The 12,246-nt window shown below is 34.1% G+C and overlaps 1 protein-coding gene across 1 annotated transcript; it reads left to right on the forward strand.

The window, feature by feature from the left end:
- Nucleotides 1-4,029: 4,029 nt before the first annotated feature.
- LOC142354413 (sodium-coupled neutral amino acid transporter 7-like) lies at nucleotides 4,030-10,915 on the forward strand. The gene is made up of 3 exons (XM_075406696.1): nucleotides 4,030-4,178; nucleotides 6,424-6,709; nucleotides 10,420-10,915. The coding sequence occupies exons 1-3, from the start codon at nucleotides 4,083-4,085 to the stop codon at nucleotides 10,461-10,463; spliced, it is 426 nt and encodes a 141-aa protein (XP_075262811.1). The 5' UTR covers nucleotides 4,030-4,082; the 3' UTR covers nucleotides 10,464-10,915.
- The last annotated feature ends 1,331 nt before the right edge of the window (nucleotides 10,916-12,246 follow it).

Here is a 12,246-nt window from a genome sequence, read left to right on the forward strand (position 1 = left end):
GGCTTGTTAATGATCAGATTTTAGCTCGTTAATGGTCAGAATTGAGCTCGTTAATGAGCAGAGTTTAGCTTGTTAATGATCGAAATTTAGCTCGTTAATGATCAGAATTTATCTCGTTAATGATCAGACATTAGCTCGTTAATGATCAGACTTTAGCTCGTTAATGATCAGACTGTAGCTCGTTAATGATCGGAATTTAGCTCGTTAATGATCAGAATTTAGCTCGTTAATGATCAGAATTAAGCTCGTTAATGATCAGACTTTAGCTCGTTTTTGATCAGATTTTAGCTCGTTAATTATCAGACTTTAGCTCGTTAATGATCGGAATTTAGATTGTTAATGATCAGAATTTAGCTCGTTAATGATCAGACTTTAGCTTGTTAAAGATCGAAATTTAGCTCGTTAATGATCAGACTTTAGTTCTTTAATGATCCGAATTTAGCTCGTTAATGGTCAGAGTTTAGCTCGTTAATGATCAGAATTGAGCTCGTTATTGGTCAGAATTTATCTCGTTATTGGTCAGAATTTGGCTTGTTAATGATCAGATTTTAGCTCGTTAATGGTCAGAATTGAGCTCGTTAATGAGCAGAATTTAGCTTGTTAATGATCGAAATTTTGCTCGTTAATGATCAGAATTTAGCTCGTTAATGATCAGACATTAGCTCGTTAATGATCAGACTTTAGCTCGTTAATGATTAAACATTAGCTCGTTAATGATCGGAATTTAGCTCGTTAATGATCAGAATTTAGCTCGTTAATGATCAGAATTAAGCTCGTTAATGATCAGACTTTAGCTCGTTTTTGATCAGATTTTGCTCGTTAATGGTCAAAATTTAGCTCTTTAATGATCAGAATTTAACTCGTTAATGGTCAGAATTTAGCTCCTTAATGGTCAAAATTTAAATTGTTAATGATTAGAATTTAGCTCGTTAGTGGTCAGAAGTTAGCTCGTTAATGATCAGACTTTAGCTCGTTAATGATCAGAATTTAGCTCGTTAATGGTCAGAATTAAGCTCGTTAATGATCAGACTTTAGCTCGTTTTTGATCAGACTTTAGCTCGTTAATGATCAGACTTTAGCTCGTTAATGATCGGAATTTAGCTCGTTAATGATCAGAATTTAGCTCGTTAATGATCAGACTTTTGCTTGTTAATGATCGAGATTTAGCTCGTTAATGATCAGACTTTAGTTCGTTAATGATCCGAATTTAGCTCGTTAATGGTCAGAGTTTAGCTCGTTAATGATCAGAATTGAGCTCGTTATTGGTCAGAATTTATCTCGTTATTGGTCAGAATTTGGCTTGTTAATGATCAGATTTTAGCTCGTTAATGGTCAGAATTGAGCTCGTTATTGAGCAGAATTTAGCTTGTTAATGATCGAAATTTAGCTCGTTAATGATCAGAATTTAGCTCGTTAATGATCACACATTAGCTCGTTAATGATCAGACTTTAGCTCGTTAATGATCAGACTTTAGCTCGTTAATGATGGGAATTTAGCTCGTTAATGATCAGAATTTAGCTCGTTAATGATCAGAATTAAGCTCGTTAATGATCAGACTTTAGCTCGTTTTTGATCAGATTTTAGCTCGTTAATGATCAGACTTTAGCTCGTTAATGATCGGAATTTAGCTCGTTAATGATCAGAATTTAGCTTGTTAATGATCAGACTTTAGCTTGTTAACGATCGAAATTTAGCTCGTTAATGATCAGACTTTAGTTCGTTAAGGATCCGAATTTAGCTTGTTAATGGTCAGAGTTTAGCTCGTTAATGATCAGAATTGAGCTCGTTATTGGTCAGAATTTATCTCGTTATTGGTCAGAATTTGGCTTGTTAATGATCAGATTTTAGCTCGTTAATGGTCAGAATTGAGCTCGTTAATGAGCAGAGTTTAGCTTGTTAATGATCGAAATTTAGCTCGTTAATGATCAGAATTTATCTCGTTAATGATCAGACATTAGCTCGTTAATGATCAGACTTTAGCTCGTTAATGATCGGAATTTAGCTCGTTAATGATCAGAATTTAGCTCGTTAATGATCAGACTTTAGCTTGTTAATGATCGAAATTTAGCTCGTTAATGATCAGACTTTAGTTCGTTAATGATCCGAATTTAGCTCGTTAATGGTCAGAGTTTAGCTCGTTAATGATCAGAATTGAGCTCGTTATTGGTCAGAATTTATCTCGTTATTGGTCAGAATTTGGCTTGTTAATGATCAGATTTTAGCTCGTTAATGGTCAGAATTGAGCTCGTTAATGAGCAGAATTTAGCTTGTTAATGATCGAAATTTAGCTCGTTAATGATCAGAATTTAGCTCGTTAATGATCAGACATTAGCTCGTTAATGATCAGACTTTAGCTCGTTAATGATCAGACATTAGCTCGTTAATGATCGGAATTTAGCTCGTTAATGATCAGAATTTAGCTCGTTAATGATCAGAATTAAGCTCGTTAATGATCAGACTTTAGCTCGTTTTTGATCAGATTTTGCTCGTTAATGGTCAAAATTTAGCTCTTTAGTGATCAGAATTTAACTCGTTAATGGTCAGAATTTAGCTTCTTAATGGTCAGAATTTAGCTCGTTAATGGTCAGAATTTAGCTCGTTAATGATCAGAATTTAGTTCGTTAATGGTCAGAATTTAGCTTGTTAATGGTCAGAATTTGGCTCGTTAATGATCAGATTTCAGCTCGTTAATGGTCAGAATTTAGCTCGTTAATGATCAGACTTTAGCTCGTTAATGATCAGACTTTAGCTCGTTAATGATCAGACTTTAGCTCGTTAATGATCAGACTTCAGCTCGTTAATGATCAGACTTTAGCTCGTTAATGATCAGAAATTAGGCAGACTTTGACTAGGAAGCTCGTTCATATAGGCAGACTTTATTATGACGCTCGTCCATGTAATCAAAAACCCACTTTTTGTGTTAAAAGTGTTAAGAATTCAAGATTTATGGTTGAAGCATTGGTGCTAATGAAAACAAACAAATTTTGAGAATCAAAAATAAATTAAATGCATCGCTTGAATTTCATTTAAACACAAAATTGTTCCACGGCAGGTCAGCAGAGCTATATGTATTTTCTGCATGGCTTGCGAACGAAAGTCATCACGAAAAATTGCCTCAACAGATAACATGAAAGACTAAATTTCGTCTCATTAAATCTGCCTAACTTCGCCAGAAGTAATCATCTATTCCTTAATTTTACTTTTAACTCAGCCTATATTTTTAATTAAGATATTTGTTTATAGTGAACTTATATTTAAGTAGGCAGTTAAAATAAAATAGATTAAAACTGTTCTAATGTTATGAATGATTCTGCTCTTGAAAACAGCGAAAACTGAGGGTAATTAAATTATTGTTATCTTTCTCAAATGCAAAAGAATCTATATATCTGCATAAAACATTTTCGTTTATGGCGCGTCTTTAGATCTCTCGTATGTGGGCGGAGGCCTGATTGTGTTGAACACGATGTTCGGAGCATCTATTCTCTCTCTGCCATATGTTGTCAAAATCAGTGGAGGAGTACTGCCATCTCTTATTCTACTCACTTTTGTAGCAATTGCAAATGGGACCAGCATGGCTGTATTAGGTATGTATGTATGTGTACTTGACTGAGAAATGGGAGGGTATTTCAAACCAAAAAAGTTTTTATAGGGCGAACAGAAAGATTAAAATTTTGTTATTTTTTAAAAATAAAAATGCATATTTTGATGTAAAGTTTGCTGTATACACATTTCTGTCTACACATTGCCAGAAATTCCACATACAAGTAGTACAACAGTTTTCCTTTTACTGATTGTTTCAGCAAAATTAGCGGATGAAGCAAATTGTCGGTTTGCTTACGAGATGTGTGAAAAAATTCTAAATTCAAAAATGTTATCAAATATTTACATGGGAGGCAACGTGGTACAGTGTTACGTTTCAATGCTGGTACAAATAACGTTTTTTGCAGACCATTTTCAAACTTTGTTCGAACTTTGGATTGGCTGAGATTTATTTGACGAAAATTATGATCTGTATCGCTTCCTAAGCATACTGGCATGCATTACTCTGGCTCTACCTTTCTTAATTCCTAGGAAAATCAACATGCTGCAGATACCTGGAATTCTTACCTGTATCAGTTCTACCTCAATCGTCATTTTGTCAGTTTTCATTTACATAGGCGAGAAAAACTCTAACAAGGTATGTAGGAAGACACGATAACTAACTTCAAATCTTCATGTTAGCAATCGTGATTATTTGAATCCACCCATTAACACGCCCCCTTGGCTAAGGAATTAAAAAACCGTCCTCAACCAATCATCGCTCAATTGGAACAAATTAACAAGATGTTTTTTTTGGTCTTCAATTTTGCGAAAACTGTATTTACTTGCCTCGAGTTTGGCTGCATAATAAATTGTGTAATGAATTTTGTACCAATTAGAGTCTTGAGAAATATGCACGATTTTAAAAGATCAATGAACTTTTTCTGCGTGTAAAAAACACCATGGATTAAAGTTATTCAAAGTAGAAAAATTTGCTATAATTTCAGACCATTGAACTCGTCATGAAAAACAAGAAATTTTTAAAACATCAAAAGTATTCAAATAATAGTAAGAACAAGCCAAATGCTGTTTTTGCTGGTGTCAGTGGATCAACTAAACTGCCTTGATGATCCCAATGGGCGAAATCGGTTTGTGAAAAGCAACAGGCTTGTCTTTATCTTAAAAATTTTGATTAATCCTATGTGCGTCTATTAGAATGATTAGTTCACGCCACGTTTGCTTTTTTTGACCGTTGAAAAAGAAGTTTGTTGAACCAAATTATTTCAGCAAGTGACCAATAGTGATATATCTAGAACACAGCAAGAACGAGCAAGTTGATATTTTTGAAAACACAAATTTTAATTGAGTTGGCAAAAACCGATCAAGTAGCAGACCAGACATCATGCAGTTTTACAATAGTACGAATTCAACATAAGAAACAGCCCAAATTAAAAATTTTTAAATTTTTCTCGAGAAAAAATCATAAGAACATTTTTAGAATTTTATTATTTTTTCCTACCAGATCTGCACTGGGTTTTTGTTTTTTTTCTTTAAGAAATTGGATAACTCCAATTATGAGCACAGCTTATAGAGAGCCGCAAAATTTTTCAAAGACAAAAACAAAGCTGCTAGAGATGATACTGGCTGCTCTTTCTGAATAAGGATGAAAATGTCAAAATAATTTCTTTTATGACATGAAAATTTTCTGAATTTTAATACTAAATTAGAAAAAAGCATATTTTGTTGAATTTATTCTTATTTTTTTTCTAAAAAAACAAAATGTTTATCGATTTTTTGCTGATATTTTGCCGATTTCTGTTTGAAACGTCACGAACTGTTGTTATCCACCCTTGGCCTGCAGATCGACAAAAGTATATAATAAAAAATATATATTGAGCTCAATTGAACGTAAATTTTTTAAAAAAATTGGCTGATGGGGAATGAAGGAAAACGTTCTGCAACCATAAAACAACTAATAATTTCATTGTGAACGTATATCCATTGGATTCTTGTTTATAAAACTAATAGCGCCAAAAAATGATCTATAAATCTCCTTTCAGAAGTTACAACAATATGATTTTTTAGAAATACACTCCAAAATTTACAAGCTACATCAGAACAACAAAACTGTCCCATGAAATCTTCAGTAAAATTATGTAAAGACCCCTATTACCCTAATCATACCATAGGGGGCTATAATTTTGTAAGGAGGGAAAGATGGTCGGGACAAAATACACTATTCAAGAGGATGGAACAAAAACGACGCAATAATTTTTCGGTATGGCTGGCTCCTCACGTAGAAAACCGTCGGCATGTATAGTTCGTTCGGCATGATCTGTTTCAAACGTAAGCATTCCTTGATATGTTTATTTTCTTGTACTCGATAAGTTCGGTTTAAATGGAAAAAAATGTTAATTTTTGTCATGCAAAATTTGATTTTTGTTGTCTATAATGTATTGAAATTTTACGATAATTTTCTAATAGCAAGAGTTTCAAACTTACCTCTTAAAGACAACTTTTGTCAGAAAAACAACGGAAAATGACTGCCTTTCTTTTTTAGCTCATTTATAAATACAGCTGCACAAATATAAAATCTTGTTCGTTTTCGAGTTAATGGTAATTGGGTTCATTGAATCGCAGTCACTGAGTCTTGATGTGTCATGAGAAATCAAGTACAAACTTCATTTTCTCATGGCTTCCATTGGTTTGAAATTGACCGTACCGAAGATTTTCTTACTTTTACAAACCGAACAAACCGATGATGCCAAAGGAAAAACCCACAGAGTTTTGACTTTTTGTCTAACTAAATGCGAACATATTGACGATTTTTGTAGAATGACAAACAACAATTTCTGAACTAGGACAGGAAAGCAAACAAAACTTACTCAATTTTGACGTTTTAGCCAGAAACGGACATCAGCGAAGGGAAATCAACATTCCTAGATTTCGCGGGAGCAGTACCAATTTTAGTGTTTGGATTAAGTGCGCACGAGATTCAAGTAATAACTTACGCTTCAGTGTGCGAGAACAAGTTATTACGCCATTGGTACAAAGTGATCTGGGCTGTGTTTTTAGTGGCATTCGGGTTATATTTTTTCGTCGGAAGTATTGGCTATCTGGCATTCGGTGATCAAGTGGAGGACGACTTTCTGCTCAATTGTAGACCTGACAGTGTAGTAGCTTCAATAGGTACGTAGACTGCTAATAAGTTTCAGTCCGCACGACCCGGGCCGAGTTGTCAACGCTAAAAACGCAAAATTATGTAAGATTGTCGTTGAATGCGTTGAATTTATGTAAGATCAACACTTCAGCGTAGAGCGTAGACCTTACATAAATTCAACGTATTCAACGCCAAACTTAAATATTTTGCGTTGAATTTAGCGCAGATCTTACATATTTTGCGTTGAATTCAGCGTAGACCCTAAATGAAATGAGGTAGGCCGGCACATTTTTTTTGCGATTTTTCAACAAAAAAAAACAGAAACTGGTTGTTTGCAAGAGAAACTGAAAAAAGTTGAAAAGAGAGAAATGTAGAGCAAAAAATGAACAAAAATCGAATAAGATTTAAACTGAATTCAACGCAAAAATATGTAAGGTCTACGCTTAGAAACGCCAAAATCATGTGAAACGTGATGCGAAACAGTCTGGTTTGTTAAGAGTGCGGTTCCTAAGGAAAGAAAGCTTCTGTGGCAGAGTGGTAAAAGAGGAGACAATTAAGCAGTAGGTCAGTGTTTGGAGTCCGATACCCGAAGCTCTACGCGTTCACTTTTTGTAAAATCAACGCTAAATTCAAAGCGAAATTTGTAAGATCAACCTTAAATTCAACGCAAAATATGTAAGATCTACGCTAAATTCAACGCAAAATATGTAAGATCTACGCTAAATCCAACGCAAAATACGTAAGATCTACGCCAAACTCAACGCAAAATATGTACGATATACGTTAATTTTAACGCATTCAACGCAAAATTATGTAAGAAACCTGCGGTGAATTTCCCAACTTGTCAACGTTAGTTACCGCTGATCTTACATAATTTTGGCAAAATTCCTCGGCCCGGGGAATACAATATTCGATCGAATATTGACTAAATGCAACGCATTCAACGCAAAATTATGTATGAATATTGCTGTCATTTTTCCGATTTGTCAACGCTAGTTACCGTTGATCTTACATAATTGGCAAAATTCCTCTGCCCGGGGAATACAATATTCGATCGGATATTGACTTAGGAAGATATGATTTCCTACATTATCATCATACTTTGTTTTTAGAGTCATACTACGTCATATATGATTTTTATTATTTGGCAGTAGTACAATACAATGATCAAGAAAAAACTCTGAATGAATTGTTAGATATATATCTTACAATTAATTCAGAGTTTGTTTATGATAATTACATTGTATAACTGCTAAATGACACGAATCATCGAATTTGTTGTTTATGAAAAGACTAACAATGGACCTATGAAAAGACCGTAACTAGACTTTCTCGGTTATGAAAAGACTTTAGGTCAACCAATGAAAAGACTGAAGCTCGACTTTAACTAGTAACCTCGATATTGTAATTTTAGTCAATATAACCCCCTCCGCCCACTAGACTTTTAAAGGCTTTTCATAGGTGGTCGAGGTATAGACCTGGAATCTCATATGATCCTTGCATGACTACATAAAAAAGCAACCCGCTTTAGCAAAAATAATAATATCGGAAAATGACCGGGATAACTACAGAGACGAGAATAAACTGGGATCAACAATTTTTTTTTGAGAAATGGCTGTCAAAAGAATCAAAAGACCTAAAGACCAGAGTGTTTAATTTGTCTTTTACAATACAAAACGAGAGGCATTTTTATCGGTCATATGTTTTACAAAACAACTCGACTTACATCCAATTCTATTTTTAAAAAAGATTTTGTTCCGGCTGTTGGATTGCTTAAAATAGTTTGTCGCAAAAATTTCTCAAAAAATCATGCTTCAATCAATTTTGTCTACTTATGAGCTCTGTATATAAAACGAGACTGTCAAAATTCTGCACAAAATGTTTTATTGAAAACACACAAAGGCAAACAAAATTGTCTGTTGATGATTTGATTAAGGGAAATCGTAAAACTGGTGAATTTAGAGGCTAAATTGAGTTCAGTAAAAATTTGTATTCTTTTCACCCATTTTTTGGCATGAACTGAAAAATTTTGAAAACTGTTCCAAAAAAGTTTTGGCATATGTCGATTGTAAGCAGTTTAAATTTCATAGAAAAAATTTTGATCATTTGACAATTTCTTAAAATTTGAGCGCTAAAATTTGGCACCACGCGTTAATTTTTTGGTGCAGCAAATAAGAAAATTCTATTTCAATTTGATGTTGTTCTTTGCTGCATTTGTTGACCGCTGGTCTTTTGTGACAATTCTGACTTGGAAATTATCTTTGACAAGGCAATTCAAGGCAGTTCTGGCAAGAAAAACCAAAACAAATGGAAACTAGAGAAAGCATTAATTTATGTTTCTCATGTCAGAATGCGCATGAGAAAAAATGTGAAATCACTAATATATTTTAAGCGTTATCTTTAAAAAGTGATTTATTTCTGTTTAAATTGTCTGTTTTTAAAATATTCCTTCTGCCGTTTTATGCAGATTTGAGACGTTCTGAAATTTTTATTAGACATAATAACTCACCCCTAATCAAGAACTATATATGTGATTGAACACTGGGAGTTGCCATTCTAAGCGCTAACATTTTAGAGGAACAAAAAATCGTTTGTAGCAGATGAATTTGCTCAACATGAGAAGAGATCAAAGCCGGTTGATAGGGTCATAAAAGTAGAGGATTTGAAATGCATTCATTTTTGATAATAACTGTTGCGGTTTTTTAGCATAACAAAATTAGCATTGGTTAGTTATTGTGCAATGGTTTTAATTCTCTTTGTACTAGCAAATAATCAAATAATTTTGAAAGATTTAACTGAAAGTGTAGAAATTGTATACGAAATGTGTTAAAATTTTGCTTCTAGTCATTAAATCTGCAGAAAAATTATTTGCCGCACAAGACAACGCAATTTTTTTACATCAAGTGAGTTTTTAAGTACATTTGTTACAACCAGATCCACACTTTGAAAAGTACAATCAACACTTTCAGCCCAGTTCTTCAAAAATACCGCATAATTAGTATCGTCTCTCCAATTCAATCAAAAACTACCGTAATCAGTGCAAATCTCAACTTTTTGTATACCTCATCTTTTTTTGAAAAATTGAGAACAAGAGTGATTTGAAAATCAAGAAAATTTGTTTGGAAGATCTCAAATTGCGAGAAGGAAAAAGTTTAGAAAGTGTGTATTGTAATTCCTGCAAATGTCAATGAGTTGTATGAAATTGTTACAAATAATTTAATTATGCAATTACAAAAAGTGCAAGAAATAATGTGTCAAAAAGATGCTAAAGTTGTTGAAATTTTATAAAGAATTTGGTGAAACATTAGTCAAAAATGTACGAAAAACTGTGGACAAGCTGTGCAATGAACAAGCTGCACAATGGATATCGACAAGAGCAGTGTAGGAAATGTAAAATTTTATCAAAGAATTGTGCTAGTATAGTATAATAAAAAACCTACGAAAAAACTAGTATAGTATAATAAAAAAAACTATACTTGCACAACAATTGTGCAAGTATAATAAAAAACTACGAAGATGCGGAAAAGAAGTAAGATGTGCGCGGAAAGATGTTGAAAACAGAAATTTTTCAATAATAAATTGATAAATGTATCTAAGAAATGGCCGTCAAATTATCAGAGGCCATCATAGCATTTCGTACGTATTTTTTGGAATAAAAATTGATCTATACTGACATAAAAAAAATGCTTATATTTAATCGCATATACTGAAACCTGTTTTATTCTGTGTTTTATTTCAGCCCGAGTGGCAGTCATGATATCAATTACGGCATCCTTCGTCTAAACCCCGTTTGTATGCAGATACTACACTGAAAACGTCTATCGCAAAATCAAGCAACTCAGTTTTGGGGAAGGTGAAAAAAGGTGGACAATCAGAAGACATGTGCAAACAACGATCATTTTAATATGCATACGATCATTATCCCTGCTTCTGTGATACGTGGATTCAGTGACATTGCAAATATAGCCGGGGTTTATACTTCTGTTAAGACCTGTGGCTTACCTGGACTGTTCTTGGTTGCCAGATTCAAACAACGAAATGAAAAACAGATAACGTTTTCTAACATTAACGACGAGCCACCCAACGATGATATACAAAATGATTTGTTACCAAGTTTGTTACCAAAAAATCTGCAGAATTTCTTGAAACGGTTTCAAAGTTGTATCGAATTTGGATTAGGTGAACTATTTCTAGGAATTACTTTCCTCTTACTGTTTGTTATAGTGATCATATGCGGATCAATTTCGACAACAAACGGTATTGTTAATTGAATTTGAGTTGCATCATTTTTCAAAAGATTTTTATATTTACCTGACTATTATACTAGTTATTTGAGTGACAATTTCGTTTCTATGAAGCTGCGGTCGCTGCTTTTTAAACGGATTTTCTCTAATTTGACAATGCTGAAGTTGGTGGCGGTCAAGCAAGCCGATAGGCAAGCGAGCCAAATTTTGGAAATGTAGTCAAGTAAGCCGAAAAATTTTGGGATACTCGTATTTTAAGTTGCCCCTGGCGGGCCGGTGGGCGCGCTCCGCGCGCGTTGCGTGTTGGGCGCGACAGCCGGCCCTCGCTTTCCGGCCCAGATCTGTGTGTCATAACAATTCAGTACTGAATCATAAACATTTACTATGACCATGATTTTTACTATGACCAGAGATCTGATCATGGCACCTATTAGACATTTCATAGTAAAATTCATAGTAAAATTCTGAATTGAGTATGAACATAATGAACTTGAATTCTGTATTTATCATGAACATAATGAATTTTTTGTCTGTTTATCAATTGAATGAAAAATCTTCTGCTGGGACTTGAAAAAAATCGATAACCAATTAAAAATTTTTTCACTAAATTTATGGTTAATTAGAAAAGTGATAATCAATTATTATTTTGATGCAGTTCACAGCTCACATTCCAACTGCGGCACTGTTCCAAATTCCACAACTTCTCATTTCTGAATTTCATTTAGGAGATGATCTTCAGCTGAAAAGCTGCCGCTGTCAAGGAGGGCCGCTGTCCCATATAGTGAGAGAAAAAAGAGCCTTTATCGGTCAGAGCTTTGACTTTCGAGCACTTAATCATGTACACTGGCACTTTAATTACGAGTTACTGAATAATTGGCTACCTGAACTAACCGAAGTGAAATACGTCCTCAGGGTTGGCACTGAACAATTTCTATCATCGCCCAATAACTGCAATTAAACCGAATTGCGATCAGAACCAGTGCTTTCTTTTTTTTACGCTAATTCAATTTTCTCTTCAACTTATAATAGCATCTTCATGCTCAGCCAAAGTTTTAAAACTCCATTCGAAAATTTCATTATATTCTGAAAATTCGATGAACATTATGAAAAACTCAAAACATCCCAGATTGAGGTGCTATTCGGAATTGACCTCTGATCAGAGACCGTGCCAGACGATACTAACCTCTGATCAGACCATCCCAGACGAAAGTGACCTCTGATCAGACCAATATGCGCTAAAAACACCGTGTGAGCTAAATGTGCGCCCAAAACTATCTCTGATCATACCATTCCCATCCGGAAGTGACCTCTGATCAGACCAT

Source organism: Convolutriloba macropyga, chromosome 15 (genome assembly GCF_964194025.1).
Source record: "Convolutriloba macropyga chromosome 15, txConMacr16.3, whole genome shotgun sequence".
In the NCBI taxonomy this organism is placed as follows: domain Eukaryota; kingdom Metazoa; phylum Xenacoelomorpha; order Acoela; family Convolutidae; genus Convolutriloba; species Convolutriloba macropyga.

Excerpts from the sequence above, each read along its gene's own strand:
- LOC142354413 (XM_075406696.1), top strand. The coding sequence starts at position 4,083 with ATGCTGCAGATACCTGGAATTCTTACCTGTATCAGTTCTACCTCAATC. Across the intron at positions 4,179-6,423 it reads GCGAGAAAAACTCTAACAAG|CCAGAAACGGACATCAGCGA; the intron begins GTATGTAGGAAG and ends TTGACGTTTTAG. Across the intron at positions 6,710-10,419 it reads CAGTGTAGTAGCTTCAATAG|CCCGAGTGGCAGTCATGATA; the intron begins GTACGTAGACTG and ends GTTTTATTTCAG.